General features: G+C 39.0%; 1 protein-coding gene across 7 annotated transcripts in view; it reads left to right on the top strand.

Moving 5' to 3' along the window:
* jakmip3 (Janus kinase and microtubule interacting protein 3) overlaps nucleotides 1–16,850 on the top strand; it is a 45,315-nt gene extending 28,465 nt beyond the window's left edge. For 2 of the 7 annotated variants that reach the window (XM_064320778.1, XM_064320777.1), the window contains 19 exons: nucleotides 359–472; nucleotides 2,173–2,319; nucleotides 2,954–3,085; nucleotides 3,804–3,839; nucleotides 4,713–4,772; nucleotides 5,150–5,269; nucleotides 5,663–5,791; nucleotides 6,250–6,333; nucleotides 7,627–7,689; nucleotides 7,792–7,890; nucleotides 8,284–8,382; nucleotides 8,485–8,538; nucleotides 10,668–10,733; nucleotides 11,048–11,116; nucleotides 11,209–11,286; nucleotides 12,105–12,308; nucleotides 14,820–14,885; nucleotides 15,584–15,656; nucleotides 15,836–16,850. In XM_064320778.1, coding sequence (XP_064176848.1) covers nucleotides 359–472; nucleotides 2,173–2,319; nucleotides 2,954–3,085; nucleotides 3,804–3,839; nucleotides 4,713–4,772; nucleotides 5,150–5,269; nucleotides 5,663–5,791; nucleotides 6,250–6,333; nucleotides 7,627–7,689; nucleotides 7,792–7,890; nucleotides 8,284–8,382; nucleotides 8,485–8,538; nucleotides 10,668–10,733; nucleotides 11,048–11,116; nucleotides 11,209–11,286; nucleotides 12,105–12,308; nucleotides 14,820–14,885; nucleotides 15,584–15,634 — 1,671 coding nt within the window. In that variant the 3' untranslated portion in view covers nucleotides 15,635–15,656; nucleotides 15,836–16,850. Of the gene's footprint in view, nucleotides 1–352; nucleotides 473–2,172; nucleotides 2,320–2,953; nucleotides 3,086–3,803; nucleotides 3,840–4,712; nucleotides 4,773–5,149; nucleotides 5,270–5,662; nucleotides 5,792–6,249; nucleotides 6,334–7,626; nucleotides 7,690–7,791; nucleotides 7,891–8,283; nucleotides 8,383–8,484; nucleotides 8,545–10,667; nucleotides 10,734–11,047; nucleotides 11,117–11,208; nucleotides 11,287–12,104; nucleotides 12,309–14,819; nucleotides 14,886–15,583; nucleotides 15,657–15,835 lie in introns of all 7 variants that reach the window. The other 5 variants (XM_064320772.1, XM_064320776.1, XM_064320773.1 and 2 more) reach the window with 5 other exon arrangements.
* The last annotated feature ends 7,535 nt before the right edge of the window (nucleotides 16,851–24,385 follow it).

Genomic DNA, 24,385 nt, shown 5'->3' on the forward strand with positions numbered 1-24,385 from the left:
TAAAAAAAAAGAAAAAGAAAGAAAGAAAGTTAAATTGCGCTGATAACATTTGGTGTTGATAAATCGAATGCATTGAAAAACACTACAGATAAGTAGTTATTTCATTTAAATGGGAGTTGGGGTTATGTTATGAATTCCCTGAGTGTCATTCAGTTCATTTCCATTCACTTTCAGAGTAAATAAATCACATTGTGATGATCATTTGCATCAATTTGAGATCAGCCCCTGTGGTGTTCTAAAGTCGACAGTCTTTGTGGAACTCTGTGTCACGGTCTGAGTCAGGGTCTTCCCGGGATTTGGTGATGACGTGTGGGGTGGGAGTTCAGTTATTTGCAGTTGGTCTTGGTTTCAGGAACAGCAGCTGGATGAAAAAGACACGAGACGCTTCCAACTTAAGATCGCCGAATTGAGTGCAATCATCCGCAAGCTGGAGGACCGCAATGCTCTGCTTTCGGAAGAACGCAATGAGCTGGTGAGTCAGAAAGCTAACTTCTATGGTAGGGTCTGTGGCCTGAATTTAATCAACATTGCACTTCATTTATATTAATTATGTAACTGGTATTGAATTATGCACTATAATTCCTCTCTGACCTTGGCTAACCCATGCATAAAAATTGCTTGCTCGCTGTGATAGAATACATTGTATTCCATAAATCCTTTCATTTCTTTTGGGGGTTGGGTGACTAGATGTCCCGTTTTTCCTGGGACGTCCCCATATGTCACCCCCATATCACACGCCTGACTTTTGAGAAAATCTTAATTTATTCCTTATTTCTGTCATATCATATTTCAGGCTGTAATTGCCATTATTGCACAATTCCTCCAGGGAGATTGGTCACCCTAGTTGGAGAGCTACTGAAAACATGTTAAAGTGTGCTATTGTGAAATAATGTTGCAAATCAGCTGTCCTGCAGATCACTGTGAAAGCAACATTCGGTGAAAGCCAAGACGCCATCCATCCCAACATGTGCTGAGTGCTCACATTTCTCACTGCAATGAAGCAATAAGAGAGTTATGCTGACTTTCAGAGGCACAAGATACAGCATTCCGTTTTTTTACATATTCCTGTCAACCTAAGCACAATATGACATTAGTGGGGTGGAAACTATCCCAGAAACAGTCACAATTTCTCTGTCAACATTGATTGATTTATCATATTTCCCTGCAGATCACAAGTGATGAAATGAAATGATGAATTGTAAACCTGTACAGTTCTGTGCTGCATATACCTTGAGCATCCAAATTAATAGCCATTGTTGTATGACCTAATAGATCCATTGCTTTTTGGAATTTCAGTTGAATATATGGACAAATGTAGTCTTGAAGCCAAAATGTAAAGGACCTAATTTTATTTTATTAATTTTTTTATGAAGAGGATATTTGGGGAGATTATTATTATTATTATTATTATTATTATTATTATTATTATTTAATAGACACCTTTTATCAATTAATTATACATTTATACAGATGGATGATTGCTAAAGTAGTTAATGTTGAATGCTGTGTTCAAGGATGTACAACTTACAATTTGTGTATAATTACAATGTACAGATTAGGTCATTTAACAGACAATGCCAAAACCAAAGTGATTTACAGTGGGTGTGTTTAACATGGGCATCAAACTAACCCTAGAGCTAGACATCAGTAATGATACCATCAAACCAGTAGTATCTTACAGATGTACATAATATTTGATTGCAGGCCAGGTCCCATTCATTATGCCACACAAATTTGTTTAAATTTGGCTGCAAGTTCTTGGTAATTTCAGGAACTGGTGCCTCAGGAAACAGATGGCTCTGAAAATTGTACCTTCTTTGCTTTTGAAACTGTGGCCATGTGCTTGCTGGCTCACTGCCGAAAAGCAGTCACGGTGAGTGGTTTCATCTCCACAAAAGATGGCGGGGATTTTCTACAGAAGATGATGGTGATAGTGAGCCCTTATCTTGGCTCCCCCAGTCAGATGAGTGACAAGTCAATCTCAGAGAGTGCAGCAAGTGACATGAGTGTGGTGTAGGATCCACAGAGATTACAACAGGTGGTTTTGGGTCGGTGATAGTATCTATTGTTATGACCTGTCTTTCTGAGCCCTGTGCATGTGTGTGTGTGTGTGCGTGCGTGCGTGCGTGCTCGTGTGCGTGTGTGTGTGTGTGTGTGTGTGTGTATCTGCAGCTCAAGCGCCTTCGAGAAGCTGAGAGTCAGTACAAGCCTCTCATGGACAAGAACAAAAGACTGAGTCGTAAGAACGAGGAGCTGCTTCATGCCTACAAACGTATGGAGAACAAGCTGAGGTTCCTCACCCAAGAGAACATTGAAATGGTACACTGTTCACCAGCTGCCATATACTGTCGTAACACACTGATTTATATTAAGGGGGGTGGGGGTATGTCGGCAGATTCTGGTTAAAATTTGATGCCATGTCAAACTGTCTGGCCCAGAATGGATGGTTTTTCAAAAAAAAAGAACAAAAAAAAATAATACAATATCTCATATTTTGACCTATTCCTCATTAACATACTGTATCATAGTGTGGGATCGGCATAGTCAAACATGTAATGATTTCATTCGAAGACAGAACTAAGCTTTCTTTATAGGTTAGGTTAGTCCTGCACATAGGACTCTGTGTGGGTTATCAAGGTCTTCAGTGACACAAATGTTAGAACTGTTCCCAGTACCTGTCAGGTTTGCAGATGAAGTGCTTTATCCATGTGTCACTGCCTTGGCTTGCTAATGCCTCAGTCGTCTCCTTCCGGCTCTCTGTACCTGAGCGACGTCGAATAAAATTCATTCCGTTCACAATCACAGGGACACGTTTCAAAACTGCCAAGTAAGCGGCATGGCAGGTATTGAATCATAGGCTACACTCACTGATTTACTTCAGTATTCCCAGATATGTTCCCGGAATGTCACTCGTCATTCCGAAGTGCGGTTGACCTTTTAACTGCCTCCGCAGAGAGAAAAAGTAGGAACCATACGGCGCCCAAGCTCTCTGAACGACCTGGACCAAACCCAGGAGGAGAGGGAGATCGAGTTCCTCAGACTGCAGGTGCTGGAGCAGCAGAACATTATTGATGAGCTGTCGAAGGTACCGTGCATCCAATGAGACAGCCCCCCTGTGCCTGTTCTTCCCACCGCATTCCTCATTAGCCAGTGCATCACCCTCACCTTCTGACCTCAAGGCCTGGAAAAAGAACTGTCATAATGAAACATTCAGGAATCCAGGGAGGGAAAAAAACTATGTTAGGTTCAGATCTCATGGATTTATCCTGCTGTTTTAGTAGAAATTACAGAGAGCTACTTTCTTTGTGCAGTCACATAATTTGATATGTTTGGACTAAAACAGTGGAAACTCCCAAAACAATGGTGGGAGTTGAAGTGATGGGGCCGGCCTCTATTTAAAATCAAGAATTAAAAATTGGGGAGAATTGTGGGGAATAAGCATATTTAGAATTTAAAAAATAGCTTTCTGAATGTTATTTGTGATCATGCTATTCAAGATTCAAGACATATGTTTCTATTAAGGAAATTACAGTTTTGCCTTTATCAAAAATGTGCCTTCATCCAGTGACTCAGTTGGAAAAAATGCACAAAATGTTCTACATGTAGTGGCCTTCAATGTTGTTTTCTTTGCAATGATTCTACATTTCATTTTCTGCCTCAAAGGAATTGCACTTGAGTACAAAATACACAAGATTTAAATGTGCTCTTTATGTATATAAAATGACACAAGATATGCTGCGATATAAATACAAAATTAATGAAAAGGATATTTTATCTGAATAATTTCATCTTTTGTTTTTTAGGCACTGGAGACAGCTGGATATGTGAAAACTGTTATTGTAAGTAAATGTTGAAAATTAATGTTCCAATTTCACAACTAATTTTAAAGAAATTAAAGCAGAAACATTTAATTGAACATTTTGCATTGGTACTTCACAGTTTCACAAGTAAGTTGAGAGCAGGGGAATAAGTGTCCATTTTTAAACCTGATAATTAAATCAGTAAACCTGAGTGCATCTCCTAAACCCTATTAGCATTCAAATTTTAATTTATACATTTTCAATGCCATTGAGTGTGAAGTAGTTAGCATATATTTACTGTAGTTTGATATGGTCATAACTTTCCCTGTGTCGTTGGGAATTTACCAGAACAAAAAGATAATTTTATCCTTACAGCGGAATGTTTGATGGAATGGGTTTCTTACGCTAGTTATGCTATCAAAAAGGCCTTGTTACAGTGCTCCACATTCAACTGAGTCAATTATAAACCTTGCCTTAAAAAGTACTGCCATGGCTGCTTTAAGGTGGGATATGTAAATGTAAACAAATACTACTATGCCACCAATATATAACGTTGTATACGTAATGTTGACAAAGATTCTATAGCCTCACCAGTTGGTTTGCTCTATATTCTAAACATTGAAAGTTTTCTCTCTATAACTGAAGCTGGAATTTTGATGAATCTCATGAATATTCATTAAGAGGCATGGTCAAGGACAATACAAGTACCGAAGGCATTTTTCTGTCCTTTGGCATGCCTCTTCCTGAGTGTGCAAAAACAGCAATAGAGCACCAGAAACTCTGGTTTTCAAGTCCAATGACATACAGTAAAATGAAGTAGAGAGGAATGCATAGTTAACTATCTGGTCTCTGTAGAGAATCTATGTTGTCGACGAGCAGCATGGCTCTAATGTGGGCGTGGTTCTGTTTCAGGAACGGGACATGCTTCTGCGCTACAGGCGACAGAGGAAGAGGATGATCAAGCCCTGTAAGGTAATCATGAGAGCAATATGGCTCCCAAACCCAAATGCGCATTGAGGAAAGCCTTTCCTCATAACCTTCATTATCACACTGCATCTCCTTCCCTGTTTGTCCACAAGCACTGGATGAGTATTACTTTTTTACTTAACATGGTAGGTTAGTTGTGATCACGTTCTCATTTTCTATAGCAACGCAGTATATGATGATCTATTCACCCTGAGGGACAACATCCTAACAGCCTAACTGAATTTCACAACCACCTTGCAGTCATTAATACAGTATATGTATCAGAAAAAAACAGGCAAAACCAGGTTTTCAGTATTCGGAAAGTGCTAGCCTGTACACTTGCATCATCAAGGCAAGGAAACTGATCTCTTCCTGTTGCCCAGAAGCCGGTCGTGGAGACATTCTTTGGGTACGATGAAGAAGCTTCTCTGGATTCCGATGGGTCCTCTATCTCCTACCACACAGACAGGACGCCCTGCACACCAGACGATGACCTGGAAGATGTAAGTACATACGTATCTCCCTTAGTATTAGAACGGCAATAAAGACTCCATTAAATCAGCTGCAAAGTAGTTATGGTACAGGTATTTGTAGATCCCTGAAGTGTTACTGCGCATGTTATTTGTATAAAATATAGATTGTGATTATTCCAAACAACTAACAGTAAAGTACATCGCTGTGTCTCTGTCTCTTTGTATGTTTGTGTCTGTGCATTTGTGTGTTTGTATGTCTGTCTCTGTGTCTGTACAAACTCGGCATATGTGTGTATGCGTCTGTGCGTGGCTGCATGCCTCTTTTTGTGTCTGTGCATCTGCATGTGAATAACGTGTGTTTGAGTATGTGTCTCTGTTTATGGGCCTGTGCATCTGTGCATCTCTGTGTATCTGACGCTGCAGGGGATGATCAAGGAGGAGACGGAGCTGAGGTTTCGCCAGCTGACCATGGAGTACCAGGCTCTCCAGCGGGCCTACGCACTCCTGCAGGAGCAAGTTGGAGGAACGTTTGATGCCGAGAGAGAAGTGAAGGTACGCCGACATGTGCTAACACCAAACTACAGGGGGAAAAAACAAACAAACAAAGAGAGAAACAGACGTCAACCTTAATTCTTCAGTAGATTATTTGTGACAGAGCGTAAATCAAATTTGACTGTGGTCCAACATCATTTACTGAACAGAACAGGCTACTGCGGGTTCCTGAAGACAGGAAGTTGTGTTTTTACTGTGATCTGTGTCTCCCAGAATCTCTGCAGAGCTGCAAATACAGGATGGAGCTACATTACAGATGATTCAATGACAGAGTGTAGAGAAAGGTTTCTCATGAAATGCATTGCAATTTAACATGTGTATCTTCAGTATATCCAGCAATCACTCACACTTTCAAACATTTACTGTATATAGAATCCTTCAGAAATGATAGATGCACTAAGTCTGTTGTTTTCTAACAATACAGCATGTTTTATTGTATTTGTTTTTCATTTTATCAGACTAGAGAACAACTGCAAGCAGAACTCATTCGTTACCAGACCAGAATAGCAGACCTTGAATGTGCATTGTGCCAGCAAGGCCAGGTAAAGCGTGCTTTGAAATATTCACATACTGTAAGAGAACTGACAATTATGCCACTAAGAAAATATCACCTGCTATGCTATGGTCTCTTTCATGTGTCCTCATTTTTTAAGGTTCTTTTATTTTAACCTTGCCCAGCGAAAGATGGTTTGATTCCAGATAGTGTATCCTTAATACAAAACATTATTTATCATTAGAAACCTTTGAGAAAGAAGGGTATTTGTTTGGACCCATTCTCTTAGTTAATGCATCTGTCTCCCTTGTGAACTCAGTACTGCTTTCAAATTTGGCCTGTTAGCTGCATCTCGCTAATGTGTTCATTTTGAATATGAATTGCGCCTATGGCAGCGTCCGTTGGACTGAAAAAGCTTTTAGGAGGTCACTTGTTGCGGCTGGCTTTTCGACTGCGCAATGAGCTGGCAATCACACTGGGGAACGTCCATCATTAGCATCGTGCTACAGTCCTGCCAGGGAAACAAATGTGCAACTCTTGTCAAAGTGCTGCATGGGCAGTGCAGTGTAGGTATCATAACCATTAGAATGCTATTGGTCTAAGGGGACTGCATTTGCATAGAATGCCCTGAGCACAGTTTTACACATGGCATGCAAGGGTCTTTGTGTGAGTAATTGGTGTACTCCTGGTAACTCAACAATGATTCCTATCCCCACGTTTATTGTTATTAAGATGGCTCCTCTGGCGCAAGTCAAATACGCCATTTTATGAAGATTTATCAGGAGATAAATATGCTGTAGGGAGCGCAACACTATACATGTCCCCCTTAGAAAGGCAATCCACCCACGTTATTCCAGATGAAAAAAAAAGTGCGTGAATGGCTGTCAGGATTGACTGAATTGAAAATGAATTGTAGGCTGTCAGTTCTGACAGTAGAAGCAGGTTCATTGAACTGCCTCCACTGTTAATTCTGAGTGACAATGCCAGATGGACTGAGTGAAATAGCACTTCAACGATGGACTAGAGACGCTTCCCTCTTCAGTAATTTTAAACCTCATGGTTTTGTGGAAGACATGCCCATAGACTTTAATTCCCAATGACAGGAAACAGTAGGGTACAGACCTTCTCCCAGCTTGTTTAGAGACAGGGATTAAACCATTGCGATGCCTGTGCAAAATGGCTAATGAAAATAACCTTCCACGTGATGTGGCACTGTGAAATCAGGTGAAGTTTTAATTTAATATGAAACCTGTTTTGGCATTGCTTCAGTGTAACCCTGTCATTGTGGGTGAGAAATTGTTAATTTAATGCTTATTAGTGCCCCTTTTTTATGCACTTGAAGGACGTGAAGTGGATTGAGGAGAAGCAAGCCTTGTATCGCAGGAACCAAGAACTCATAGATAAGGTCAGTCTGGCGTGAGGGTTGTCATGGCAGCAGCCTAAAAATGTATTCCTTCAAATATTCCAATTTCTGAGTTAAATGCTCGCGTTGAATATTTTCTCCCAGATCAAAGTTATGGAGACGGAAGAATCTCGCCTGAAGCACGACATTCAGGACGCCAAAGACCAAAATGAACTTTTAGAATTCCGTATTTTAGAACTTGAAGTAAGTAAAAGATCACAATTCATAATTTGGTTGTTCTGTCTGTTTGGTTGTTTTGGACTTAGCGGTTTTGCTTTTTCAGCTGTTCTGAGCAGATCAGCCAATAATCAGGACATCTTTGTAAACATTATGCTGAGTCTTCATAATTATGAGGTGAAATGCATTTCGAATGGATTGCTGACTTGAATTGATGGCAGTGTTCGGTCATGAGGTGTTAGTTCATAAGAATAAGCTGCTGACAGCATGTGAGATTGTTTTTTTCAATAATGTGGTTAATGAAGCCTCACTATCCCATGGCTAATTCCAATAGGCGTACGTCTCAGGGTGATGAAAGTGGGAACGCGTGTCGTCTGTCTGACCCACACTGTGTAACAGGAACCTTTATCTCTCCTACAGGAGCGGGAGAGGAGATCCCCAGCCATCAACTTCCACAACATCCACTTCCCGGAGGGCACGAGCCCCCTGCAGGTGTACTGTGAGGCAGAAGGCCTCTCGGTGAGTCCACCTGCCTACCTCCCCAGAGTCTTTGGTGTGGAAGTTCCCCCTCTCTGCACAGGACAGGGAATGATCCTACCCACTTTGCTATCCTTCCAACAGGATATCGTCATCACCGAGCTCATGAAAAAGCTGGATATCCTAGGAGATAACGCCGTAAGTGTATGTTGCTTTTCCTATGTACATGTGCGTACATGTGTGCTTGCGACCGCTTCACTTAATTGTGTTGTTGGGGAATATAAATGTGACCATCCTGTCTGTGGATTTAGGGCCATATTTACTAAGCATACTGCAAATTACTGCCTGCTCTGCAGATTCTGCGTCGCCACGTTTTCAATTTAACAGGGTATTTACCAAGACTGGTTATGTAAAAGAGCACAGCTGTAGCCGGTTCATTTAAATGCACTGCTAGTATTTAAGATGTGTCTTTTGCATGTCAGGAAAGCAACATTGTTATACCACTCCATCTCTTGTGAAGTTGGATTTTGGACAGATTTCGGGATCCATGGATACAATGGACAGGCACTGTTGCCTTTAAATCTTCATCCGTCTCATTAGTAAAAACTTCAGAACACAGTTTTAATGTTTCAAGTTGTTTAACGCCGACCAATAACTAACCATCTCCAGAGTCACCGTCTCTAACAGGCAACTGTTCCAAAAGATGAAAGAGTCATGTGGTTTAAAAAGATTTTAAAAGTTTCTCTCCTTTCGCAGGAGGACAGTTGCCATAAATGCAACACTTGATAAATGTAACACGGTCAATAACTTAATGTACAATGCAGCTACCGTAGCCATTCCAGGTTTGTCCTCTACCACCTCCCAGAGGAATGGAGCAATGTGATACCCTTTGCTGGAAATATTTCCAAAAAAAAACATTTTTTCTAGCGGGAATTAGATGCTAGGTGACCAAAAAAACATGGTGTCCCCATCTGTATAAATGTAACAGCTGTTACAGTTATGCCACCTCTGAGTTGCTATAACAAACTGTGTGTGTTTTTTAGTGTTATATGTTTGCAGAATGCCAACTAAATAGTATAATGAAGAGGACTTCAGATTTGGAGATTCGGGACACTAGATGGTGTTATAAACTTGTAGTGTCGTTTTGGGGAGACCTCAGTCATTTTAAAAGGCATTTAATTTATATTAAAGAAATTAATTTTACTCATCAGTATGTTTGACTTTAAGTTAGTTCAGTGTTTAATGTTAATTGCATTCAGCAAATCTGTTTGCTAGGTTGACATAGCCTCATCTTCTGGATTAATGAAAATGAAACAGTTACCTGGTCACAGGCATTAAGCACGTACCAGAATGGTCTGTATTGTCAGCTATTTGCATTGTAAAAGCTTACCTGGGTTTTAAGAAACAAATAATAGCAGCTTTCCTCATCTATCTGGACATTACCACAACTCACTTCACAGTAAGTTATGAATTTGCTTGTGTGTCAATGGTTATGCAAGTATTTTTGTTCATGAATAAAGGCTCATGCTTTATAATCTGAGAATGTGGCTGGTCTCACGTTGCCACTGGATATGTGTTTCCTTGACTAACATTAGTATGTGTAGATAAGAACCTGCATACACATATTATAGGGAATTTTCAGTTACCATTACAATTATTCCACACCCCTGATACAATTATACCGACTAGGTGTTATGAACGTAACATCAGACAGCATTTACCTTGTTTTGAATTGTATCCGACTTCATTAAGTTATGGATGTAACTCAAACAGCTAATGACTACTGACATGTCAAAGCTGTTTGAAATAAAATATCATAGTGTTAGGCTACATATTCTGAATAAATAAACAAAATCCAAAAAACTGTTAAATTTATGTCAACTCTTTCCTGCTGAAGCTGTCTCCTCTTAAGAACGGCCATCCTGATCTTGTGCTGGAGGAGTCGACACACGCTCGTCACAGACCTTAAAAAACAAACGCAATTACCTTTGTCGCAGTGGCCTCCAGCCATGACAAAACAGCTGTAGCAGGTCATATGCATAAATTTCCTTTCTCTCCTCCCACATTTTTCCAGTCTAACATCATAGCAACCTCAAATACATATGCATTAACCCAAATTTTAGGGATGCCACATTTCTCCTGTTTCCACAGCACAAACCCCTGTTTGCGGCACCTTAGCGAATATGGAAAAACATTATTTGTCTCGTTAGCCTCTACAAAGGCAGCAAAAATCCTTACGAAATATGGCCCATGGACTGTATCTTTCTTTCTACATGAGTATGTTTAATGTGTGTTGATGTATGTTCTATTATACTCTTAACACGCAGAATCTCACCAACGAAGAACAAGTGGTCGTCATTCATGCAAGGACTGTTTTGACCTTGGCAGAAAAGGTATTACTCTAGATTCAACTAGGGTTTATTATATTTCAATTTTTTAAGTCCGTTGTTTGGTTAATTATCTGTTTATTGTGAAGAATTGTTTCTCAATTGCTATTTATTATGAGAAAGGAAGCAGACAATGTTAATGGAAATGACTGAAACGTTTTCACAATGCCTTGTATCTGTTTGTATTGAATGATTCAGAGATGAACAACATGATACTTCTCGAAACAGATTTGATTATGTTCTATTGTGGTTTTTAACTAAGAAATAGTTTTCCTTCGTGCCACTTATGTACCCACCTGATTTTCATTTCCTGCTTTCAGTGGCTCGAGCAAATAGAGGTCACCAAATCAGCTTTACAGCAGAAAATGGTGGACATTGAGAATGAGAAGGTAAAATGACTTCCAGCAAATCTTTTGTTTCATGTCAAGTGCCTACTGCATGAAAGACTGTAACAATCATTTGCATGACTTTCGATCTAAAGGATCTCTTCAGTAAACAGAAAGGATATTTGGATGAAGAGCTGGACTATAGGAAGCAGTCAATGGATCAAGCACATAAGGTAAGTAGTTTAATTTTATGTATGTATGTACATATATAATTTTAGGCAATCAAACCAATCTATCCTCACAAACATAATAGGGAACGCCACATGAGTAGTAGACTAAAAAATAATTAGTAGTTAAATAGTAGTTAAAAAGTGAGTGGGGAGAGCAATTATTCTAGGACAGGGGTTGCCAACCCCCTTAGTAAATAGTAGTTTTCATTCCAAACATATTCGCCATTCCTGATGTACAACCAGTTGTTGATTGTTTAATTATACACTTTTAAAGTCTTGTGAGGAATGTTTTACCCTTTTGCTGTCAGGATATATCAGAAACGTTAGAATTAATGTTCCATATTCATCAAAACACATTTAAGCAAATCAGTTCACAGGCAGTGAATGCTTTCATTTTCTGAAATGGCAAATAATTCCTTTTAAGGCATTTCATAATATTCACTTAACCTTGATTGATAGACCAATAGCTGTCTAAAGTGTTGTCAGCAAAGTCATAAATGTTGTTTGAACACTGGTTCGTTGAAACTAAACCATGTGTGGAAAATTATGAGCTCAGATATATAGCAAATGGCAATTAACCAAACCTGCATTGTGTTAAAAGTCTGTTTAAGCACAATATTGTGAGAGAATATTAGCAGATGTTTGCAATAACCTTCACTGATCATGAAATGACATCGAATGAAAGCCCCCATACACTTTGGCTCCAGGGCTGTGGTTGGATGTTAGGAAAAGTGTCCACCAATGCATGGCAGTGACAGTGCCACCCTGTGGCCACTCTGTGTAACAATGCTCCTCCCTCCGCCACTGACTCTGGCACACAGAGGATCCTGGAGCTGGAAGCCATGCTGTTCGACGCCCTGCAGCAGGAGGCCGGGGCCAAGATGTCGGAGCTGCTGTCGGAGGAGGAGCGGGAGACGCTGCGGCAGGCCGTGGAGCAGTGGAAGAGGCAGGTGATGAGCGAGCTGAGGGAGAGGGACTCCCAGATCCTGCGGGAGAGGATGGAGCTGGTGCACCACGCCCAGCAGGTAGGAGGTCCTCACAGCAACAACGCATTCCATCAGAAAACACTTCCGGGTGGCCTACAAAACCAAGTGTGTACATGCACTGCAAATATTTTTTTTCTGGGATTCCCCTGGGTCAATTGCTGCATGTTTAGCTGGAGTTCATACCCCTAGACCACAGAACTGAATTACCACTCGAATAGTCAATCCTTATTTCACAGATTGGGACTAGCTGTTCCAGTTGCAATGTAGTTCTGTGCTCTGGTGGTTCAAACCACCAGAGTTTTAGGTTTAAACATATAGGTTTAAACTCCATCTGAGAATGCTGCAATTTACCCACAAACATTTTATATCGCTCTATTTAAGTCATATTTAAAGACCCTGTACAATCATGTTTTCTCACATTTAGTGCCACAAGATATATACTTACTTTTTCATAATTTGTACTTAGCAACTACATCTCAATCTACATATCAATAGCAACTACTTCTATAAAGGACAGTATGAGAATTTATAAAGAACTGTTGTTTCCAGGATTAGAAAATCTCAACTGAATAAATTGGCTCTATGTATTTCTCTTCTTTGGTTCTGTATGTTTATAACTATTAAAAATGATGATTTTGAATGCACAGTGTCTCTAATCAATTGGTTATAAATCAACAAAATCAACGGGAATGGGAAAAAGCTGAGGACCCAGTATCCAACCCATTTCCCCTTCCACAAGAATCCTTACATGTATCATCATAACTAAGGTTATGCACTGCAATGCTGCTTTTTGCCTTGCTCTCTCCTTCCTGAAATGACTCCTTTGGAAAAAAGGAGAAGGGATCCTCCCCGATGTCTCGAACGGACTCTGCGGCTCTACAGCGCTCTAATGAATCACGCAGAGGAGGCCTGCCCTGATCAATAGTGCATTAAAAGGGAAGGCGATGAAAGGTCACCCTGTTGCTCGGTGCCAGTTAAAAGTGAGCTCCGTGAGCCAGAGAAAGGGCCCTCTCTCCGAGATAAAGAGAACCGCCCTGCCATGTTGAGACGTTCCCTGGAGGGAAATACTCTGAGCTGTAAAGCCCAGAGTTTCTATGGCTCAGCTTTAACCACAGAGAAAAGGGCATTATCATGTCGAATGTGACACCTTAAAATCTCACAAAAGATCGTGTGATTCCATCTTAGCATTCTTGTCTTCTTTAACCCCTTACTTGAATATAAACTGGCCCAATGCTTTTTAGGACCCCCAGACAAACTCCAGATAGTGATTCCACACAATGTAGCGTAGGTTGCTATTTATAAGTTTGTAAACTGCTTATAATGTATTGATTTATGTAAATCCATTAGAAAATGTATATATATATTTTTTCCATATCCTCTAAAGACATTCACAATTAATTGTTGTCCCCTGTGCAGGTCACGGGTCTCTGGTATTAATCTCAGGAACAGTATACTCTATTGCATTCTGGTTGCACTACACGGGACATTCAATAAAAATAAAATATATTTTTTAAATTATTCACTGTCTTCACTGTAACATTTTTGTCAACCAAGTCTTGCAGTATGTGAAAATATCATACTTTTCTTTTTCTTTTGTTGTGGGTATCACAAGGGTATGAACACATCATACAATTGTATAATAACTGAAGCATGGCTATTTCTGACCGGTTAGAAAACAGTTCTTAGATTTTATTATTAAAATCTGTAACATCAAAGGTGACATTGAAAACACTGACTGCTTTGACTGATTTCATGCAGATTTCATTACCAGTGAAAATGTAAATGTTTGGACCCCCTTCCAGCCCCCTTAACTGATCCAGCCTTTCAACAAGTCAGCTGTTCGTTTGCATATAACCAGTGTGACTGTCTCCTCCTTAAGCCAGCATGCCTTTCTGCCTGTTTTAGAATTCCTCATGCCTGGTCATGTTTTGTGGATAAAAGCCAACATGCTTACAGAGGATTCCAGTATATTATCATAGACTCGGAACATGACCATAAGCCTCTGACATGACTAACCAGCAGCAAGACTAAGCCCCCCGCCAAAGAGGATTGGCCACGGTCTGCTTGCAGAAGATATGTCGTATCATGATCTGTTTGAGCTGTCTGAATCCTCAGACCTCAGTCACATGAAACAGCTTTGCTTGGTTTCCTGCTGATTTCCAAGAAATGAGAAAGCTATTCACCGCGGCAGTACATGTGTCAAAAATGCACCCCTCCCCACCATACAAATCCATATATTCAGATGCAGTCTATAGACAATTCATCAAGGTGGTCTGACTTTTGGTTAGGGTTTTTACCCTCTGGCACCATAGTTATAAGGCATCAGTGGCAAATATGCTGCCCAAAGCATTAAACTTCTGGTTCTTCTTAATGCACTGAAGATATTGTGTTATATTATATTCACTCAGCTGTGGTTCTTTTATAACAATGTCTATTTCCAGAATTACAAAAACAATGTCCAGATGTACTTCAGTTTCTCAGTCTACTTTCTGTGGAATTTTCTGGAGTTTTACCATTGACTAATGACTTTTCTCTTCAACTCTTTTTCAGAGAATAAAAGAGCTGGAGGAATGGATAGAAGCACAGAAACGACAGATAAAAGAATTAGAGGAAAAGGTAAAATAGTGTGATATATAAGTATAGAAGTATGAAATATATAATTGAATGACTACCATATTGAGCAGATATCAGATGACTTAGCTTGGATCCAAAAGCATTTTATAATATCCATTCATATTAATTTTAAAGGGTGAAGTATTCATCTTAATCTCAGTCTCACAACAGTGTGAGATAATGAGTGCTTCCACAGAATATGAGGCTATGCATTAATGCAAGTTCATAACTGTACATGTTTTCAGCTTTTTTGAATGTGAGTATATTTCCTTCTGTTTTTAGTATAGCAATGTCCTGCTTTTAGTGTGGAGTAATTTACAGGCATGTCTCAGGATGCTATCTATAAAAGTGGGAAAGCAACATCATAAACTGATTTAATTTTTCCCAAAATGGCTACTGTATAGAAGACATAACATTGTGTCCAATTATTACTGCTATATGTTCACTGTTTTGGAAACAAATTATTCTACAGCTGATCCAGACATACGCTGACTACAAAATTCTGTCAAACTCTGCTATAAATGAGTTATTTTTATAGAAATAATGTCTAATAATGACAGTATACAGTTTTAGTATTTACAGTTTATTTCTATGGCATGTACTATATATTTCTGTCTTACATTCTGTTTTGGTTCCTTGGACTTTGTGGGAATGACCCTCTCTTCTCTGTTCTTTCTTTTCCTTTTCACCTCCATCTCCAGTTTTTATTTTTATTTTTGTTTTTTTCTTTAGCCTTCATTCTGTGGTCATAGTCCCTCTGGCACCATAGAGCAGGTGTGTATACTCGGCAATATAAATGTTTTGTGTGGTGCTAAATTCCAAAGCAATGCCAAAGCATCTAGCCTAGTCCCAGCATTAATCAATCAGCTTCAGAGTGTAAATAATATGGCTCGTTATTGTTGATTATTTGGCTTCTTGTGTATGATTATTCTCTGTTTTAATCTATTCTCCAGGTCTGCGGGCAATTTTATATATTTTATAAAAGAAGACAGGATCATCCAAGATATCTCCTGGTATCCAGACCACGCTTGTGAAGATGTGTATTTTTTTGTGTGTGGAAAAGCCGGGAGACAGTGTGACGAATAGGAATCTCCAGTACTGTGGATATAAAACACCCTTGCCGAATAATAACACTGTTTTGCAAAATAAGCTTATGAAAGGTTACGTCCCCGCTTGGGAAGTTTCGAACTGGGAAGTACTGAATTCTTGCGCACGGAATTTAAGGACTCTTAAATTGCAGATTTCTTTTGTTCGTTTATTTGTTGTTTTCCCTGCTGAGCAGGCGATGCACTTGGCTGCTTCCCTGTGGAAGCATGAAGATCGAGAGACGCACTGTATCCTGCCGACACCCCCTGGTTTACACGCGTGTTCTGCCTCACACTTGGGGAGGGGAAGGGGCGGGGTCGGGACATCTGAGGTCACAGAGCAACATGCTGGGGTCCTCAAGTCTTAAGTGTTTGAAAAGAAATATAAGCTAAACGATGGAATTATGTTTTTTTCCCTCAGTGTATATGATGAGATTTCAATATATTGCTCAGAAGATGGAGGTGCAATGGGTCCCATTTTTGAGTGGATGGAGTCTCAAGCAAAGCTTTTTAAAAAAAATTCTATTCGACCAGATATATTTACCTCAATCACATGGTGCTTGCTAGACATTGATGAAAGCACTGTGGGCAGGACCCTTGAATTGTTCTCAAACCTGACATTGGGGAAAAACACAATGTGTCTCCTCTGCAAGTAGACCAGAAAAAAAGTATTTCAACCTGCAGTGTCATTTAAAGAGGGTGCGCAGAAGAGTTGAAGATAGTAGGCAAGAGACACTAAGGCATGTTTGAATTCTTGAATGAATGAGATGTTATTTCCTGGTGTTAAAACCAAATAAACAAGAACCCAGTCTCAACAAATTGAGAAAATGTTAAAAAAAAAAAAAAGAAAGTCTCAAAGTCAACATTGAGCTCTCAGTATGCAGTAGAAGTGATCATATTGGCCACATAACAACACAGTCCACAGGTGAGAAAATAACAACATGCTAAATATCACACAGCCTCTTTTCATTGACAGTGTATCATATAACTTATACCTTCAATACAATGCTTGGTGTACAGTGACTGTAAACGTTGGAATACAAATATAATACATTTTTAACCAACTACAACAATCATAAAACTACTATTAGTGCCAAATAATTTTGACAGCCTGAATGTGTATTAATTCATGCTAACAAATTGAAAACTTACTTTTGCCTTAACTTGCATTCAATTGGGAAAAAGTCAGTGTTACATATGTTTTAGGCTGCCTACTTTCAGTTCTCCCATTCTAGCAGTTAACCTCGCACATATGTTCATTTTTTTTAACTGTTCGTTGTCACCAATCTATTGTACGTAACATATTAAAACTGGCAAGCCTACCAGCGCTATAATTACCGCACTTAAACTGGTGTTCATTGAAAGGCTTCAAAGCAATGCACCCAAACATTCTGAAGACATTCAACTGTTCCATAGTGGAGAGGCTTTGGTTTTCAGCTGTGGTGATGTGTTTGATTATAAAATGAAATGTATGTTCCCCCAGCAGAATGGCCTTCCGTTTCACTTCAATCATTTTCAATTCGAGCTCCACGATGGGACTGGCTAAGAGGCAAACTGTGGTGCCATCACTTGAACTTGGGGAGACTAGCTAATACATGCCAGATTGTTATTTTTTTTTTTTTTTCTTTCTGGAAATCCCCCTCCTTGAAGTAAATTGTTTTAAAAGGCTGACTATAAAGTTTAGCTAATAAGTAGAAACATGTATATAGCCACAATCTGAATATATTTTACAGTGGAATTATGTCATGTTTCTGTTCTAATAACTAATTGGCTCATATATTTGAGATTTAGGCTTGTTCATTTTTATTTTTTTATTTTAGTGCAGAATGGAATTACAAGCTGTGTCTCTTAAGTTTTAGCTTCTTTTCCGTGTACACATGGAGCGATGCAGCGCATCATGTGGTGCCTTTTCATGCCTGCCAGTGGCTATTTCACATCCTACAGGCCGCACATTACTAGGAGAGTAGGAGCTGACAGAAGCCTTTATGGCCATGAGCCTGTGGGATCTGCTATGTTATTGGAAGACAGTGATGTAATAAACTGAGGCTCTTTGGTTAGCTTACACCCTGCCAAACCATGGTATGAAGACCGTTGTGTCACATGATGTCATCACATTTGTCCTCTTAACCTCTCCAGTACATTAGAGGATTCTAGAGATTCCATTGTTTTCCAGGCCCCAAGGTCCACAACAGACCATTCTGAAAACACTTGGTTTCCGGATCTGATGCGGTATCTGTCTGTCCACACTCTGTGTCTGCTCTGAGACTGCATTCTTTGAATTCTCTGCTGTGGCTGTAAAGGTGCTACTCATTGTCTTGTGGGAAGTGGACAGAGGGCACTCTCTTTATTAAAAATAAGAGGAATCTATGCATGAGAAAGGGTGTGGTCCCTTGCTTTGCAATCAAGAAAGGGAACATTTTTTTAATCAAAACTTAGCAACCAACATACTTTTTTGCAACCTGTGCCAGTGCCGCCCCGATAGCAATAGTGTTCTGTCGAGGGAAGGGTACTGACATGGGCGGAAAACCTGGCCTGCTTAAATTCAGAAACTGCCACCTTTATTTTGGCCACTTCGTTGTCCTCCATACAGACAATTAGTTACACCAAGCCCTTACTGTAAAATGAGGAAAACGTTCTCAGTCGCTCTTTCTTGTTAAATAAATTCTTCCTTTGTATAATTACAGAACCCAAATAAATGCCTGTTGAGAATTAAAAGATTACCTAAATATACAGTGCATAAATAAATACTTAACAATCGTTCATCTTTGTGGAGGAGGTAAGGTAAAGTAATGCAAATTAATTAAGATGTATAATGTAACTGATAACAGTTGTAAATTAACGTTAAAGTATGAAGTGAAAAGTTACACAAGTATGTTCTACTTTCATTAGCCTTTTTATTATTTTATTAAATGCATTATTTTATTTTAACATTTTAAATACAGAATATATCCAGGACGCAGCTGAGCCCTTTCCTTCTGTCTATGATCTTTCTGAACCAAGGAAAACAATCCTAGCATATGGCCGCGAGGAAATCGACACTTTTGAGCAATGTACATGGACAGACAGCTAGCGAGTCTGAAAAAAAATTACTTTTGTTAGACGTAAGTGATTCTAGTTGGATCGCTGTTCACAGAAAAAGCACCAGTTGTAGCACAACAGGCGGTGCCCGCCTGAACAACGTCGCGAGAGGACAAAACAATATTTGTCTTCTTTCACGATTCCACATCGACGAAAAATGGTTACGTTACCTACCGTTAATCATAGAATGTGCGTTGCATTGATCTAATTTCAAAACCCAAACATTCCTCTGTCACAAACTATGCGCACATTACGAACTGTAACATTTACTAAACTCTAAACTAAAATATTCTGACGTTTAAGGACGAATACCAATTAAAATCGAAATGGTATCTAATTTGAGACAAGCGACAGGAAGGGTGTTGGCTGTCTTAAATAAAGCCCTCTCATTCGTGTCCGCAAGAGGGCGTACTACACTGCAAAATAGGTTTATCAATGGAATACATAATTATTCTCAGAACAAATACAAATGCCAATAAAATACAAATAAAGCCATAAACCTAAACCAGCGTAGATCCACTTTATTTTAGAATCCTTACCAACTAATAATTAATACAAATATCCAGTTCAAGTAATGTATGTCTTATGAGAAACTGTTATAATAATAAGAAAGTGTAAAGGGAAATTCATTATAAATATTTGTTAGTCAACTATTCATTTTAAGATAACTTTATTTTTTTAACTTTAATTTATAAAATGTTATATAATACATAATGTTCACTGTGCATATTCAAAATGTTATTTTTAGACTCGACATCCAATTAATTTAAATGTGTTAAATGCTTTTGGAGCTATGTTTTTATATCACCTTGATGAGCCACATTTCTGACAGGATTACTGAGGAAGTCCCTGTAACCAGTGTCCAGACATCCCAGGAAAAGCTTACTTTCACAGGTGAGCATTGGAACATCTGTAATACAAGAGCCATGGACTGCCATTTTCCTAGCTTCATTCATGTTTTACCTCAATGTCTTGGGCTTCATTTGCAAATGCAGTGTGTCTTGCCTTTAACTTTGCATTCCTTTTGAACAGCCATTTTGAATTTGACTTCATTGATTCTGGTCATAAATTATTATTTGTAATGCTTTGCGATCAAAAATCATTTATTTATTGCTGTTTAACACTGCTACTTGTGCAACTTTTGCATGTTTTGCCGTGGTTTAACAAATGGCAAAAAGGCTTCACAATGCATTAACAATCCCTGATCATTCAATGACTGTGGTAATGTTACAGCGTATCTGTTGTTTATCTACATGCAAAGGGCCTAATGTGCAGCTGCCCAATCACGTCTGCTGTGTTCCACTTGTGAGCCTTCAGTTTATGGGCAGACAGAATTGATTGATCTTGTCTGTCACAGATTCTCATTGCCTGTGAAAACAATGCCCGTAGCAGCACCTTATCTGTCATAAACCATTCACCAGCACCACATGCTTTTCTGGTTTGTGATAAACGTCACATGAATATCTGGATTCAGACAACAGTGATCTTGACCTACAAGTAAAAATTCAAATGTCTCTCTGGTAGTTTAGTGTGTGAAGGAAGTGGCTGAACTGTGTGATGGCGAAAAAAAAAACACACATTTATTTGCGTGAATGGAAAGTGCATAGGAACTGGACAATGTTTATTAAAGGCTATGCTAAGAAATTAAATATCTATTCTGACATGTATGCTTCGTGGTTTTGCTCTGCAATTGCGTAAAAAATTGCTGCTCAGTGTTGGGTGGTTATGAATGATAAGTGCATTTATATTGACTGAAGGCCTTTTTGTGTTTAATTTGAGCTTGTGATATATAGTTGGACATTTTAAGTGTTATATCTTTCCAGTTTCCTATTAAGAGTTCATTTTCCATGCACACTTGTACTGTACTGTATATCAGACAGTGTGTCTTGTGAAATGTAGGACTTTTCTAAAGGGTACTGCACTTTCACACAGAATGACTCGCAGCCACAAATATCTCCCTCGTAGTCAGTGAGGGAGAATATCACAGCATTAAGATCTAAGTGGTAGCTTGCAGAGTGTAATGCCCTCGCCCTCCTGAGGTAGCTTTATAGACTGTGATAATTACAGCCTTCAGGTATGTTTTGTGGAAGAGAGCAGAGATAAACATTGCCTTGTTTAAACTGTCCACAACCACCCACCCCCCTCACAGAAATGTATACAGCTGTAGCTGGAAATTCATCTGAAGTCTAATTCAGATGATTCATCATTAAACAGAATTCTGCAAATGAGGCATGCTACACTATATAAGTGAGATGTTCCAGCCATGTCTGACCTGCTTGCCTAATTAAATAACAGCATTTCCATTTTGTCCGAACACATTCTTTTACCGCTGCCATGTCCAAAGGGCATATCACATTTCTTTAAAAAGGCTTTATTTTCCTGGTACAAACCAGTTTCTTTAAATGGTGCAATATCAGGCTTGTGTGGACAAATTTCAAGTCCCAAGATCCTTTGTTTGTTACTTCGCCTACAGCAGTTTTACTAACAGCCCACACGAGGCCATTAATGTTGGGGCATGAAGCACTGCTGTGATTTTATTACAGTGCTGTGGCTGACTGTACCCTATGCAAGCTCTTGGGACATCATATTTCTGCCCTGACTTTAAATCCGACTGAGGGAGAAATGCATTGTGTTTGCGTATGTGTGTTTGTGCATCCACATCCTGTATCAGACCTGGGTCAAATACATATTTGTTTTGGATTCAAATACTTTTCTACGAGTTACTGATCTTGTTTGATATATTGGAACCAACTAAATACTCTCAAAAAGTGCAAACCCTGCCTTCTGGCAGGTTCAGTTACACCAGGCAAAATCAACAGAGCACAGAAAAGTAATCCAAAACTAATACGTATTTGACCCAGGTCTGGTCTGTATGTGCCGGTGTGCATATCTGGAGGTTACGTAGGTAATGGACGTAACAGGCATTTGTGTAATTTGTTACAGTACTTCTCTCGCTTGTTTCCCAGTTCAGCAGCTATACACAGATATTTAAATGATCTTTAAAACATCTTGGCTTTGACCAATTTTTCCTGAGAGCTTTGAGACCATCTGGTGTTTAAGTACCTCCTGCCCTTTGTGTCTATTCAAGGTGGACCCCTTCTGTCTAATAAATGTTACTGGGAAATTTCTTTTGACACCAGCTAATGTGTCTAAATGTTAGCCATTGGTGGACAAATGGGTGGAGAGGGTGTTGTGTGTCACACATGCTCTCTGAGTGCTGAATAAGAAGCAGCTTTTAGGTTTGGTTACCCTGTTTGGTTCCCCATTGGATGATGTAGAGATGACTCCACAGCCCAACGGGGAGTTGTGTGAGTGTGCGCATGCCTGTGTGTGCATACATATGTGTGTGTCTGCCTGCAAGCAAAGGACATGAATCTTCCTGAAGAACATAGTACTTTTTTGTTGAAATCAAAATGACAGACCTCAAAGTAAATGAAAAGCAAATTGCTCGCTCTAATCTAAGGACAAGGCCTTGAGCGTTGTGTGTACAGTATGTGACACTTTACTGCTGGTGCTTTCTGTGCTTTTTCAGGGAGGAAATCTTGGAGGTTGAACCATTCTCTAACCAGCTATGCAGCACTGCCAAGCCTCCCCCAGACAATTCACACCTGCTACTGACCAGATTCCACATCTGTGCTTTTTCTCCTCATTGGGATTATGTTATTTTGCTAAAAATGTACAGGAGGACAGCTTTGAAATTATGGGACATATTTTGGGACAGAAAAAACATTTTGTTCATTGTGCATTGGGCTAAACTGAATTTGTCTAAACTAAATTCCATCCAGCACCAGACTGAAACAGCTAACATTAGTTGTGGTTTGCACCATACAGTGTACTGAAGAAGTGGACGGTCAGTGATCAGGATTTGAATCATTACAAATTCATTCAGAATGATAACCGAAATCTTCACCAAACCTTTGAGTGCCTTATCAAGAGCTGGATAACAAATACATGCACACTTTATGTCAACCTGTGTATGATGTATCTAATGTAGAGGGATGTTCTTTTACACCCAAGCAGCACTCATATGCTGGTTATCAAAAAGATATGAATTTAGTTTAGACTCAGGACACTGTGGTATATATGCTTTTATGAAATATATATATTTTTTATATTGTATATGTCATCCAAAATATTTCATTGAAAATATCCATGGGTAATAAATAACCACAAGTATTATTTAGTGTATTATTTAATGTATATTCATTTTTACTCCAAGGAACATTGGCCAAAATATTTGTTTAGTTTTTGCAATCCGCAGTATCTATAAATGCCAATAGCCTAAGTGATGCTTAGTCCTCTGACAAACCAGTCATTTTGTACCCTTAAATGTGATTAAAGCATGATTTCTTTGTGTGTGTGTTCAGTTACAAATTATGTTCATATTTTTTGTATTGTGATCCATGAATATTAGAATAATTTGTAAGATAAAAAAAAAAAAACTGCTTTAAATGTGGCTAGTTAAATTACTGATGTTAAATGTTAATATAGTGCATAGTGCATACTGTAGGTATATAATCTTAAAGTAGAACGTCTGACAAAGTAACAAGACATTTTGCAAGAGAATGTCAGGTTGACTCACTTGATTCTAATCACAGGCATAATTATCTCATGCAATGTAGACAGATAGTCACTCAAGTGCAAGGACGAACCAGGATCAAATGTAAATCATCTAATTGCCCTGCATTACTGCTGCAAACCAACTTTAGCAGATCATTGCTTTTCTTTAAAACACTGAAGTACTTAGCAATATAACAGTAACTACAGTAACATTGTTTCAAAGCTCTCATGTACAATCCCTAGCAAACAGAAAGCTGGGACTAAACTGATATCACGTACCTCATAATAATAACAGCAAATATTACTATATGGTTTATTTACAGAACTGCATATTCTTTTGTCATATACAATAATTGTGCAGATATGTATTACTAGTTAAAATTGTTTCGCTTTTACTTAAATCTTTATATTCACCATTTTCACATCACTATGTCAACCTCTCGTAAATGCGCATTTGTTCTGAGTTACAGGGAAATTTTCTTCCTTGGACATCACGTCCTTTCAAGCTGTGGTCATGCAATAAAAGTTTTTAAATGTGCCAAACAAGGTTCACAAAGTTAACACAGGCGTGCACATGATTAACTTGTCTCGTGTGTGTAGTATGACAGGACAGCTTTCTCGAGGGCTTTCCATTTCAGCACCACGCCTCTATGGACAGCTCTTACTCTGCATTGATAGCAAAACGTCACCTTTAGGTGCCACAAAGGGATACCACTACATGGCATCTACATGTGGGAAGTCATCGGTCTGTAATTTTCATTATTGTTTTGAATAATCTGG

This window comes from Anguilla rostrata, chromosome 2 (assembly GCF_018555375.3).
Source record: "Anguilla rostrata isolate EN2019 chromosome 2, ASM1855537v3, whole genome shotgun sequence".
NCBI lineage: Eukaryota > Metazoa > Chordata > Actinopteri > Anguilliformes > Anguillidae > Anguilla > Anguilla rostrata.